The sequence below is a fragment of the Saccostrea cucullata genome, unplaced genomic scaffold, assembly GCF_032062105.1.
Source record: "Saccostrea cucullata isolate Sc308-1 unplaced genomic scaffold, CSIRO_AGI_Scuc_v1 ctg92, whole genome shotgun sequence".
In the NCBI taxonomy this organism is placed as follows: Eukaryota; Metazoa; Mollusca; class Bivalvia; order Ostreida; family Ostreidae; genus Saccostrea; species Saccostrea cuccullata.
Genome location: NW_026928448.1, coordinates 293,339 through 307,735, shown reverse-complemented (window position 1 = coordinate 307,735; position 14,397 = coordinate 293,339). Strand labels below are relative to the sequence as shown.

The following is a 14,397-nucleotide window of genomic DNA, read 5'->3' as shown; positions in this document are numbered from 1 at the left end:
ACAAATAATTTTAAAGAAATTGTGGAATTATTCCAAAATACTTCTTATTAACAATAACAGCAAATTATTTGAAATATGCAAATGTGCACCTCTAAATCAGGAACAACTAGATGTAAATTCCTTTACAAAAAAGAGGAAGAAAAATCGGTTTTATTTCTTTTAAATTCCTAGGGAACATATTCTCCTAACCATGTTAATAAATCAAGTATTTTTATTACAAAAAACAAAAAGCACCATTTTCACTAAATGATAAAAATAAAGCATAAATATAGGCAAAATATAACAATAAACCTTAACCAAATCTACCAACAAGTAACAAAAATGTAAAAAAAAAAAAAAAAAAAAATTGAATATATATTTTGGGTGGAAGCACAGTTGTCTTTCTTTGATCACAACAGCAGGTGTGTTCTTTCAAAACCTTGAGCTGAAATTAAAGATTAAATAATCAATAATTAATAAGTACATGTATACTGTAAGAGCAGAAACAATCTCATTGACTTGTTTATTTGTTTTGGCCATGTAAGGTTTAGTGTTATCTTGATTAATTATTTGTTTAATTTTTAACTTACCAATGGCACAAAGAGCAAATTTAGCCTGAAAAGATGAAGATGAATTATTCAATTAGTGACCTCTCCTCAGAGTAGATTTAAATTTTGGATACATGAAGAAAACACGACATTGATGCATTTTCTATGCTTACCTCCTCATTTGTTCTGGCTTCAAAAACATAGCAGTTGAATTTCTTGGCTAGGCTGCATGTTGTTTCTCTGTTTAGAAAAATAATTAATATGTTTATGTAGGTTTAAATAAATATAGTGTGTTTTTACAATAACAATATGTCCTGTGCTTGATTCTAATGGAGTGAAAATTCACCAAATCTTTTCCCTTTATCATTTGATATAAGTTTAGATCCATTAATATATATATGTATTAACAAAAATATGTACCTGCACGTACCCATAAAGATTTACTAAAGATGTGTTCTACAAACAAAACTTTATTCAATTAATATAGATAATTAACCCCCATCCCCGCAATCACGCATTTTAACGCATATACCGTTGCCCCGAAATCACGCATTTTAACGCATATACCTTTGCCCCGCAATCACGCACTTTAACGCACATTTCGTTTTTTGACGTTTTCTGCTCTGCTTACACGTAAAGTTTAGATTGTATGATAATAAATGATTAGATAATAAATTTTATTATTCCATGCTAATATATTTTGCAAACAATACTATTTTTCCTCAATTTAATATGTCCGAGTCTCTCGATTTATTGGACTAAACTTGGGATGCCAGAGAAATTAAGAAGGTTTTTCTCTTGACACTAAATAAGCTCACCATTCACTGGTGTGGTGATGTGGAATGGAAGTCACTCAATCTTGTGTGAGATGGAACCCTTGATTCAGAATTTATCGAATTCGACAAATGTTTTTTTTTTTAATGTAAGTGTGTGATAAAATCCTGTGCAGAAATCGACACAAGGAACGTATAAAATTACTAAAGAATTGTAAAGTTTATACATACTCATACAACCGTAGAAAAAAGAGATTTGTTTTCAAGAATATAGCTTTGTTCCAGTTTACATGTAATCTTATGTTACATGTAGTCTCATGTAATCTTTTTCTTGTTCTATTTGAATTTAAATTCGTAAAACCTGATTATTTTCCATCCTTACACATGTTACACAGCAATAAAAAAATACACATACACAAATAAAAAGGAACAGAATAAAGGAACGACAATATCATGTTGAAAAAGAGGTTGATTTAAATTTAAATGATTTCATTATCAAGTTAACGTTTCCGATATTGTTAAAAAAAAGTGTTGCACTTACTCCATCGTGTGTCTTGATTTCTAAACTTATACGTATACATGTATACATAAAACAAGGTATTCGGGAAAATTTTATGCAAGTTACTTAATACTTGTTTGATATTTTTTTTTAAAAGGCAGAACAAACAAGAAGTCTGTGAGCCAATGCTCACCAATAATGCTCCACTCTGATGTGAATTTACACACATTCAGTTACAGGCAGATGCACAAAAAAAAATTAAGTTGACATCAGATTCATATACAAAAAAAAATCCCATTATATGACACGTCTCAACAAAGATTGTGTTAAAATAAAAAGAATCTGCGATGAATAATTGCTTAGAAAAATGCGATAGAATTTTGTTACATGTATATATGTATGGTACGGACAGACGCACGGTAAAACAGGAAGTTGACATGGGATTTGAAAACAATGAAACCACCATATGGCATGCCACAGTAACGAATGTGCTAAAATTTTAAGCATCTGTAATGAGTGCTGCATAGTTGCTGAGAAAACTGCCACCAAAAACTTTGTTACGGACAGATACACAGCTGGACAGACAGAAAAACACACACGGGTAAAACAGTATACCCCCTCTCCTTCGCAGCGGGGGTATGGTTAAATGACATGTCTACTGATTAGTTTTATCAGTCTGTGGGTATATGGTCCCTAATAGAAATATTCCTTGATCCGCCTCGAGTACATTTATATCGTCAGAATATTATTTGAAAATATTCACTTAGTCGCTTTCACATGTTTAAGAAAACATATATACTCTGTAGGTTCATGTATGTCAACAGTGCATACTCTAGAAATAATAAGTTTTGTAAAATCTTAATTGGCGAAGTAAACTTTCAAGAAGAGGACGGCGATGTGGTCTGATTGGATTCTTCCACCAGCTATATTTTTATGTTAAACACAAAAAATGCTTTTGGCATCCACTTGTGTATGGACAGTTAACTCGTGACTGTTTTCAAAGGGTAGTGCAGCTGGTAAATACATGTACCATGTAGATACATAAATGAAAAATTTGGACGCTTAAAACTTCATTTTTTCGGTGAACTCAATGCACAGGAAATATATTATTACATTCAGAATTTCCGGCATTTTTTTTCTTCGATCACCAGCTAGCTTGTGAAATAAAGGGACTGATTATAAATTATATATGCATTATATATGCATTTCATTTTACCACAGGAATTCTCAGCATTTTTTTGCATTATTTTTTTTTTGGGGGGGGGGGGGGGTATGCATATTGATATCAATTATTGAATAATTGATCACTCAAAATCACACAAAATTTTGTCAGTGATGTCCCACACACATTGTTGATTCAAATTTAACATATATTTTTTTTAAAGAAAACAATGCTGGAAAACATATTTGAAATAATTGTTTTAATTTAACTCAAAAGTTTAATATGCGTTTCTTTATCCTTTCAGTATAATAACAAGAGAATGATGGGTCATAAAACCCAGCAATGTTCATCATCACATTTTCATTTTTTTTCTCATTTATGCCATAGAAAAATTCTGTCCCTGAAAGCCCCCAAACTATCTCCAATGGGTCATGACAGACAAAATAAAATTTGAATTCTCATACACTGGGAATTCTTCAATTTCAATATTTTTTTTGTTATTAATTTGACATTTATTCCCATTTGATTAACTTGATATAAATACATTAATTCTCTATTGTGGCCACAGTGTACCTCAGGGACTTTGCTTTTAACAAACAACAATCTAAGGTCATTTTGGGGGTGGAGCTGTTTTGTTGGTTTTAACTTAATTTCTATTTTTGGAAACCATTCCTAAAACCAATTTCCAGTAATTAGATGAAAAAAAAGTTACCTTGTCATCTTTTTTGTCAACAACTAGTATGTCTTTCTCTGTGAGTTCTATCCTTACAGGCTACCAATGAAAATGCTTCACATTATTTATATTATGAACATTGTCATATTTACATATTAGATTACTTCTTTCAATATCTATTCTAGCCCATTCGAGTAACCCCCAAAATTAAATGAGAACATGAAAACTTTACCACTCGCTGGGTATGGTTCCTCAGTACCCCTAGAACAGAATCCTCAATTCTCACCACTCTTCCATCCTAACAAGGAAATGTAACAGTTTGTAATTGATACTGACAAAATTTGTAAAAGTAAACCCAAATGGTGGTTTATTTCCAAAAAAGTTATAAAGTCTTGCAATTGTCTGATTCATCTAAAAAAAAAAAAAGTTAAATTTTGTCATAAATCTCAAAAGTTTGCAATATATTTCATTGATTAATTTCTTTAATAAGAGATTTTTTAATAAGCTTAACTTACTACTCCAAGGGGAACATAGCCAAGATAATAAGCTTCATAGGTTGCCCTGAAAAATGATGTAATGGTACATAGTAAAGAAAACCATGCAATTTTCAGTCAAGTGCTAGAAATTCCACAGTTTTCAAGACATTATTTTAATCTCAAAAATATCTCGCCATGAACCATTTACTAAATTCTACATTTATGCCAAATTCTTCCTAGGAAAATTAATAAAAATGGATGTTTTTCATAATGAATAATGAAGAATATGATTTGGAAATACTACAGTCAAACCTTATTATCTCGAACTCAATGGAACTGCTTTGATCAAAAAAAATGCTGTATCAGGGGATTTGAGATACATCCGGGTAAGGCCATATAAAATTGAAATCTTGGTTCGCAGGCCCGCGCGCATCCGTTTTGAGGTAGCCGCATTGCCGATTTTTTTGTATTTTTGATAAAATAAAAAGTTGGTGTTGCGGAGACCAATCCGGGAAAAAAATTCCGACCTCATTTGTTTATAACGATAGTTTTGTATTCAAATATCACTTCCGGTAGTCATTTTCAATGAGATTTTGGCTACCTCGTTTTGTAAATACATTCGAGGACATTACCTACGATGTTTACACGCTGTTAAGCAATGGATAAAGCAGAACTTTTGACCAGAAATGGAAAGTATATCTGTGATTAAAAAAATTATCTTTATGTTAAAGAAATTTCGGAAATTAAAATTTAAAAAAATACCTCCCTCATCTACTTTATTGCCAATAAAATGAAAAATAAAATGCCGCCCTCCCGCATCTGTTTTGGAGAAAATTGGCCTGAGAACCAAGGAATTAAATTTAGATAGCCTAAAATACTTTTTTATAGCGACATGCTTCATAATGTTGTTAACATTATCACAATTTATACCATTACTATGCTATTATGTAGTTTGTAAGTCGATAGGACTTCCTCATCACTTCAACATATCCAGGTATTCGAGAAATCAGTATTTGAGATAACAAAGTGAAACTGTAATTAGTTTACAGTATTTTATCTATAACCTACCCTCCCTCTGAGCCGTGGACGGGGAGCTCCTCTGCGTCCTCCTCGCTGAGTATGGTGTGCGGCGGTTTCTTGTAGCCATTACTGGAGCTATTTTTGATCTGAAGCAGTTCTTCTGAGGTGGCGATGTCAATATCTGCATCCTCTATCAGGTGTTGTATTGGTTTGTACAAATTACCTTGGCTGTCAAATCCCTAGGAAATCACATAAAAAATCCCATCAGATTATCTGTTATAAATTCTGTGTATAACTTCCGTTTAAGACAAATTTTAAAATCTTAATCTATAAAATACATGTACTATAACTGAAAACCATTTTACTATTATATTTAAAATCAAACATATACCATGGTAAAACGACCAAAGCTATCAAGATTGTAACTTTCCTAAAGTACATTGTATAGATTTGCAGTGATCATACCTTCACTACATGGATGTGCAGAGGAAGACCTTTGTACTTTTGCAGAACATTGTGAGCCTGTAAATACATGTATTATACCAATGAATATTTATTTGTTTATCTGTGACATTCACAATATCACATAAATAACATCAATATTTAATTTCTTCAAACATTCATTATAAATGCATAAAAAGAATTAACTTACAGCAGACATTTTGTTCCCTCTAAGTGTCTCACCACAGAGCTCATCAATAATATCACCTGCATGGATTTTGTCCTGAAGAAGACGGTATATGAAGATATATAAATTTTACATTTTTAAGGAGTTGGAAGGGATGGAAAAGTGATTAATAAGGGATTAACGAGGAGTCATAAGGGATTGAGAGACAGGAGTAAAAAAAAAAAAAAGAGGAGGGAACAGGAAACAAGATCGGTAAAAAGAACTAAAAAAAGGTTGAAAAATATGGAATGAGGAGCCATGAACAAGGAAGAAAAAAAGGGAAGAGGAGTGGAAAAAGATAGTGGAGTCACAAATTAGAACTACATGTACTGGAAAGAAATTATGATTAACAAGAGGCCCATGGGCCACATCGCTCACCTGAGCACTGTGGCTAGGAAAAGTAGAAATTGGTTTATTATTGAAAAGTTTAAATCCAAAAGTAGTCCCATGACCAATCATGGATTTGCTATTCTTGAGAAGATGATTTTTGAAGAATTTTCCTATATATTTCTATGTAAAACTTTGGATTTTGGTCCCGCCCTAAAAAAAACTTGAATCTACACTACCTGGGGATGCCTCCATATAAATATGATGAAATATGGCTTTGTCATTCTTGAGAAGAAGATTTTTAAAGAATTTTCCTATATATTTCTACGTAAAACTTTGGTCAGCCATTTTGGCCCCGCCCTACCCCAGGGGGTCATGATTTGAACAAACTTAGGATGCTTCCAAGGTTTCAGCTTTCCTGGCACAGTGGTTCTTGAGAAGAAGATTTTTAAAACATGCCACCAAATTTTTATGAATTCCCAATTATCTCCCCTTGAATGAGGGCGTGGCCCTTCATTTGAACAAACTTGAATCCCCTTCACCCAAGGATGCTTTGTGGCAAGTGTGGTTAAAATTGGCCCAGCGGTTCTTGAGAAGAAGTCAAAAATGTGAAAAGTTTACAGACAGACGGACAGCTAGACAGACGCCGGACAAAATGTGATCAGAAAAGCTCACTTGAGCCTTCGGCTCAGGTGAGCTAAAAATGTGTTTTACGGGAAAGAGCAGAGTAAGGAATAAAGCCTAAGAAGTAGACTGGAGGCAGAGTAAGGAATAAAGCCTAAGAAGTAGGCTGGATGCAGAGTAAGGAATAAAGCCTAAGAAATAGGCTGGAGGTAGAGTAAGAAGTATGGCCTAAGAAGTAGGCTGGAAGCAGAGTGAGAACTATGAAGAAAGATTCTGTGTCAGTAATAAGTTCTTGAAACTTACATTTTCTTCTGCCACACTTCCTGGTTCAACGGCTTTCACCAATAAAAACCCATTGATATATCTATAACAATATCAAATGAATTAGAAAATAAACAAATAAATGCTGGAGCAAAAATTGTATGTATTCCATATTTCAGAAATTGTAGCTAAAATTGTGTTTGATACTCACTGCACATGAAGCCCAAGGTTGTCACATGGTACAAGTTCATACTGTCTGTAAATCTGAAATCAGATGGGAAAAATAGTTTGCAACTTATTCAATCAATAACAGGCCCACAGTCCATATTACTTGAAAAGACTACGTGAAAAATACAAATTGATCTACACTATATGTTTTAAAGAGAAAGATAAAACTAGAACTGTCCAAACGGGACAAAATACCCCCCGCTGGGCTTTTTCAGAAGTAAGTTTTTCCATAATAAAGATACGTATCACACATGAATCATGAAATTTTTCTTCCAGTGACCTTGAACTTCCCCAAATGACCTTGGGTCAAGGTCATGACACACCCTTGGGTCATGGGCAATCCTTGGGTAGAGAGAACCTACCAAGTTTATCCATAAAAAAGATGTAGACCGGATATATGAACTTTTTCTTCCAGTGACCTTGAACTTCCCCAAATGAACTTGGGTCAAGGTCATGACACACCCTTGGGTCAAGGGCAATCTTTGTGTGAATTGAGAACCTACCAAATTTATCCATAAGAAAGATATGGACAGGACACAAATTATGAAAATTTTCTTCCAGTGACCTTGAACTTCCCCAAATGACCTTGGGTTATAGTCATGACACACCCTTGGGTCATGGACAATCTAAGCGTGAAATGAGAACCTACCAAGTTTATCCATAAGAAAGATATAGACCAGACACGAATTATGAACTTTTTCTTCCAGTGACCTTGAACTTCCTCAAGTGACCTTCGGTCAAGGTCATGACACATTCTTGGGTCATGGGCAATCTTTGCACGAAATGAGAACCTACCAAGTTTATCCATAAATAAGATATGGACCGGACACGAATTATGAACTTTTTCTTCCAGTGACCTTGAACTTCCCCAAATGACCTTGGGTCAAGGTCATGACACACCCTTGGGTCATGGGCAATCCTTGGGTAGAATGAGAACCTACCAAGTTTATCCATAAAAAAGATGTAGACCGGACACGAATTATGAACTTTTTCTTCCAGTGACCTTGAACTTCCCCAAATGAACTTGGGTCAAGGTCATGACACACCCTTGGGTCAAGGGCAATCTTTGTGTGAATTAAGCATGAAACTACCAAATTTATCCATAAGAAAGATATGGACAGGACACAAATTATGAAAATTTTCTTCCAGTGACCTTGAACTTCCCCAAATGACCTTGGGTTATAGTCATGACACACCCTTGGGTCATGGACAATCAGTAGAATTTGTGAAATGAGAACCTACCAAGTTTATCCATAAGAAAGATATAGACCAGACACGAATTATGAACTTTTTCTTCCAGTGACCTTGAACTTCCTCAAGTGACCTTTTCATGACACATTCTTGGGTCATGGGCAATCTTTGCACAAATTTTAACCTACCAAGTTTATCCATAAATAAGATATGGACCGGACACGAATTATGAACTTTTTCTTCCAGTGACCTTGAACTTCCCCAAATGACCTTGGGTCAAGGTCATGACACACCCTTAGGTCATGGGCAATCTTTGTGTGGAGTAGTAGTATCTAATGTCCCTCTGTAAGAAAGATATGGACCGGACATGTTTGTACAGACAGCTAGACAGATGGACGGACAGACAGACAGACAGACAGACGGACAGACAGACAGAAGGACAGACGGACAAGGTTATTCCTATATACCTCCCCAAACTTCGTTTGCGGGGGGTATAAAAATATATTCCATTTATTGCTATAGACATTTGTGGCCTTGTCTTCATGATATGAATTGAATCTATAAATGTACACAAGGGTATAGATTAATCAAATTAATTAAAACTGATTGGTCCCAGTGCTCTTCAGAAAGAGCTTAAAAAGTTTTCTGTCTATATTCCTATATAAAACTTTGTTACCAGATGTTGGCTTTATCCTATAACTGTATGGGAATATATTTAGAACAAACTACATGTAGTTTCTTGCCTATTTAATGTGGCACTTGCAGTTTCCCCCTTTTTGGAATATTTTTTTTTATTCCTATCTAAAGCTTGGCAATCCTCCTTCCTCCCCAAAATGATTTTTATTCCCGTTTGATACATGTATCTATATTTAGATACTTACAGGCAAATTCCATGTCTTGTCCAGGAAACTTGCATTCTGAAATGATAAATATTTGAATTATTCAATAATTAATGAATTTAAACACACTATTTTGACCCTTTAATATACTATAGTAGCAATGATTTTATAGACATTAATATTTCCACAACATATGTGGGGTTCTTATGTGATATCCTAAATGTAAGCAAAAATTTAACTAAAAAAATGCTAAAAAAACTCACATGAATTCTCAACTGGAAGTTTGCCTCTGTCAACTCAAACAAAAGTGACTGTAGAATTTCTGAAAGTTCACAGAACAAAATATTTCATTTGTAGTAGAGTGCTTATATGTATACAATGGTTTTTTTTTTTTTTTTTTAAATAAGCATGAAACTTACAAAGTTCATTTTTGAAAGAGATACAGTGAGATATTGTTCTAGATTTTTTTTTTTTTTACATCATCGCATATCTTTACCATTCTCCTTTAACAGTGCGAACATACTTGAAGGTTAAATTATTGGTGACAATACAGTAGAATTTGTTTGAAAAAAGAAAATAAAGTTAGTCCTTTTAATAAGCATACCTGCAAGAATTTCATTCCCCAGAATGCTGTCATTTTCATAATACACTTCCTGTAACCAAATCACAAATTTTATTATTCATAATTTACTTCTGAAATCAGACCAGCTGAAGTGTAAAAAATTAGTTATATCCACTGCATTTAACCTTGATTGTGTTCAAGATTGTAGTGGCTAGATTAGCTGCAAGGCTATCTATATTAGGTAGGTCTATCATACACACTGTCTGAATCACCACATTAAACCCTATGTAATGGCTAGGCTAGCATATTGTTCCAAGATCATAATTCTAGATACTGATTTACAGCTATGTAGATGCTTTGATTTTGAATGAACCCTACAATTTAGTTCTCATATTTTAATTTGGTAAATTTATTGTAAAATAAAAACCTAACACTGTCATACCTTAGCTAGCTGTCGATTTTTGGAGATAATTTGTACGGGTACCGTCAGCATTTTCTTCATCAACGCTGATCGGATAAATAAACGACCTCGGCCTAGATCATGAGTCACCTGGAATAAAACAAACTATTCAGTTCTGCATATTAATAACTTATATTTATATGTAAAATAAAGTCATTGTATTAATAAACTCCACTCAAAATGGAGAAAGAAACTTCCCAAAATTTGCATATCAAATACATCTAACATTTTAATCCTACAATACACGCATTCTTAGACTAATGTGTGGTTTTTAAAAGTAATTTCAATCCAAAATAAAACAAGAAGCTAATGGGCCACACTGCTCATCTGAGCCAACTTTGTCTGCTGTTTTTGAAGAAGAAAAGAGATATTTTATTCCCAGTGAAATATTTGCTCCAATATTGTAGCCTCACCCTCACAGCCTTCCTATTCTTGGGGAGAAAATTCTAAAATGAATTCCCCTATATATTCCCATGTATATTTTTCACCCCCCCCCCCCACCATTTCACCAGGTACATGTGAATCTGCACTACTTGGGGATGCCTGCTTATAACTAGTCATGGCTTTATAGATTTATTGATCTAATCTTATTTCTGACTTTTCTTGATTATCTTCCCTTGAATAGGACATTGTCTTTCATTTGGGGAAAATTTCTAAACCTCTTTCACCCAAGAACGCTTTGTACAACATTTGTTTGAAATTGGTTCTTGAGGAAATGAAGAAAGTTAAGAGATTTTTACAGACAGACATTCACTTGAGTCTCCACTTTGGTGATTTAAAAACCAAAAAATTTCTGAATTTGCAATTTTAAAATACCAACCTTCTTGGAATCTTTGACAGTATCAATTACCATCGAAAGTATCGGGTTGCATCTACAAAATAAAAAAAACTGTGTATATATACAGCTAGATAAAGATGATAAAGGGTTTATATGCATATTTATTATAACACGGTATTGGTCCTTCAATGCTTGTAAAAAAAATCAGTCAATTCTTGGTCAGAATGTTTACTAATTCAACTTACCTTTCCTTTGAAAAAGATGGTATTTTTGCCACCCAAGACCAGAAAAATTCACTCTTGTCAAACCATCTGGATTCTATGGGGGGAAAAGATATTAATTTTGTAATTGCTATATATTTTCTTTCTAAAGAAAAATGCCAACATGCATTCACATTTGAATAAAATTTTCAATTTAAATTTAAACAATACAGACAAGTACACTGACATTTCATTTCTAAGATACTTTGGATACAGAACTTTTGACTTACTTTTTTGGTTGATGTTTCAAGGAATGTACAAACTATTCATTCTTATTCAAGATGAGGATGGAAGATGTTTAGTTCTATATCAATTTTCAAATAACTAGGGAACACACTTGCTATGAATGAATGTTTTCCATTAAAAGGCTATCAACTTACTTTTAATTCCTTTTTGAAAGATTTCCTCCAGCACACAACATAGTTTTGCTAGATCTTCATTCTCATCTGTTACAACAATATTATTTGTTCTAAATTCTAAAACAAATCCTGAAAAGAAAACCAACTTATAATGTACATCGTAGGTCTGCAAAGAAATGTTTCATTTATGTCTCAAGTATAATGAATAATTTTTGAAACAACACAGCTATAAAATGTTTACGTTGTGGAGTATATACAGATATAGGTGTGTGAATATCAGTCTGCCAATTCTGACAATTGATGAAAAGTCAAGTCTCAACTCTAACCCATGGCGTCTGGCATAACATGCCAATGCTCTAGCTCTAACCTATGCGCTATTGAGACCAGATATACTTACCATTTTTCACATAACCATAGACCTTGGTTTATGCATTGCTTTGATCTGTACACATGCATTGTGGTGGTTATAGATCTAAGTGGTTGTCAGCTCTAGAACAAGTATTGCATTTTTATTGTAAAAATTAAAAAGGAGGGGAGAAAATGTACCGAACCAGACTGAAATTTAAATCCCCCCCTCTCCGATTCAAGATAGGATCGAGCTCTATCAAATGAGTTATTTGTCAATTATAAAATGATCTGCCTGGTTGCCACATTCTTCTTTCTCCATTTCTTTGCCCCTGATCACACCAACACAATTTCTCCTTATCAAATGAATGTTTGTTTTATTTTAAATGTCAATTATAAAATGATCTGTCTGGTGTATCTGCCAAAATCTTGCCTACATCCTCTTCCTTAATTTTGTTGTTTAGTTTTTTGTTTTATTTATTCATTTATTTATTTATTTATAATAAGGACCATTTCAATTTTGCTTTCATGGGTTATCCTGATTAATTAATGGCACACCAACACAAAATTATTGCTTTATATTTTAAATATTCCTTATTTAGATCTTTCATATGCATTATTTATATTTGTACCACCCTGTATCATACATTGATTTTTACCCGAATAAATCTACTACTACTAATATCTGTTCATCTGTCACTTCCAACTAGTCACACTTACATCATCAGTTGCTTAATGCTTATAGCATTCATAATAAAAAAAGAGAGAAACCGTAATGTATTATTACATACCCTTTAAACGTTTCAGCAAAGGGTCACTGACTGACATTTCTGCAAGTACCCTCTATTATCGAAAATATGGCAAAATTCATCGTTTGGAAAAACTGAATATCAAAATCGGATATCGACCAGGAGTCATAAAATACAAAACCGAAAACAAAATCCTTTTCCGGATTGCGTCTCTCTCTCAATAATTCCATTTTCTGAAAAACAAAAAAGGGAAGAAATTGCTGTTCAACATTTTAGGTACATAAAACCAGCATTTACAGGTAATTTATTTTGCCCTCCCCCAACACTCGCAGATCACTTCAAAATTATATTATAAAGAAAGATGACAATTTCAAAAATTATACAAAACTAATTTTATAATTTTAACATTAACCTTGGGTTGGGTTTATCGGTAGTCCAGCACATCTCTGAGCAGTTCTTTTATGACTATTTTTTTTTTTAGTTTGTCTAGAAAGGATACTAGGCATTTTTCTCTTACTCTTTTGATGATGTGACGAATATATAGCTTACCATACATACTTAAGTATAGTATACCATGTATATACAGGATATAGCAACTAAAATTCTTTTACATGAAATGAAGCTTTCAACATTACGAAAGTCCACCGTCAATCGAGCTCATTTTTATAGGTTAAAAAATTTCGCGTTATAACGCGCAACACTCACGTTATAACACCCAAACCATCGCAAATAAACGCGCAATCTTTCCAACGCGAAACGCTCGCGTTATAACGCTTAACTTTCGCGAATAAACGCAAAATTTTTGCGAAACTTTCGGTGTTAAACTGAGAGATTTTTTTTTATTCCATGAAATTGAGCTTAATGGGTTATCTTATGCAACGTATCATAATTAGAAAAATATTACATATCAGTATATCATCTTGCGTTGTTTTCGTTGGGTTAAATGTCCTTCAATAACGTTAACGCTTCTCAATGTCTTCCCCCGCTTTATCTTCTTTACACAAGATTTCAAGAACAGCTGGTTTTACATCAGTAGTGTAAATGGACCTAGACGAAGATCTCAATTTTACTTTGGCAGGTTAACGTACTTGCTGGGGTTATTTCAATTTCTACTGAATGCGAGCAAAGTTGCTTTTTCAAATGATTGACTAAATAACTCTGGACATCTGGAATGTATCTCTCCTCTTCCCAATCTTTTGTGCCATTAAAAAAAACCCAATCTAGATTAAATAAATTTGTCCTTTTGCAATCTGCTAAAACATTTCCCAAGTTGATTTGAATTTGCCCTAAATTTAGGGAGGGAAAATGTAGATGACATCGCGCACAGAATTGAATTTTGAGTATGTGGAGATTGCAAACTTATGAAAGCCCATGGAGCTCATTTTCGTAAGTTGATTGATAATTTTTTTTTGAATAAATGCGTAACTTTCGCATTATATAGCGTATCTTTCCAGAATAAACAGAAAAATTTCGCGTTATAAAGTGAAACTTTCATGTAAAAACGTGAAACTTTCACGAATAAACGTAAAACCTTCCCGTTAGAACCGAAATTTTTTTAACCTACGAAAATAAGCTCATTGGGCCTTTGTTATTGGCAAATTATCAACATATCAAGCT

General features: G+C 33.4%; 1 protein-coding gene across 1 annotated transcript; it reads right to left on the bottom strand.

Moving 5' to 3' along the window:
* Nucleotides 1-320: 320 nt before the first annotated feature.
* Nucleotides 321-12,937, bottom strand: LOC134277609 (uncharacterized). Its single transcript, XM_062759932.1, has 20 exons — nucleotides 12,823-12,937; nucleotides 11,708-11,815; nucleotides 11,313-11,385; nucleotides 11,110-11,161; nucleotides 10,272-10,379; nucleotides 9,872-9,920; nucleotides 9,531-9,589; nucleotides 9,310-9,345; nucleotides 7,221-7,273; nucleotides 7,052-7,112; nucleotides 5,783-5,854; nucleotides 5,596-5,652; nucleotides 5,179-5,369; nucleotides 4,150-4,195; nucleotides 3,867-3,932; nucleotides 3,674-3,733; nucleotides 958-983; nucleotides 701-767; nucleotides 570-594; nucleotides 321-424 (listed from the first exon to the last, which is right to left on the bottom strand). The coding sequence occupies exons 1-20, from the start codon at nucleotides 12,857-12,859 to the stop codon at nucleotides 390-392; spliced, it is 1,281 nt and encodes a 426-aa protein (XP_062615916.1). The 5' UTR covers nucleotides 12,860-12,937; the 3' UTR covers nucleotides 321-389.
* Nucleotides 12,938-14,397: the final 1,460 nt, after the last annotated feature.

Excerpts from the sequence above, each read along its gene's own strand:
- LOC134277609 (XM_062759932.1), bottom strand. The coding sequence starts at position 12,859 with ATGTCAGTCAGTGACCCTTTGCTGAAACGTTTAAAGG. Across the intron at positions 11,162-11,312 it reads CCATCTTTTTCAAAGGAAAG|ATGCAACCCGATACTTTCGA; the intron begins GTAAGTTGAATT and ends TTTATTTTGTAG. Across the intron at positions 7,274-9,309 it reads ACAAGACATGGAATTTGCCT|ATTTACAGACAGTATGAACT; the intron begins GTAAGTATCTAA and ends ATCTGATTTCAG.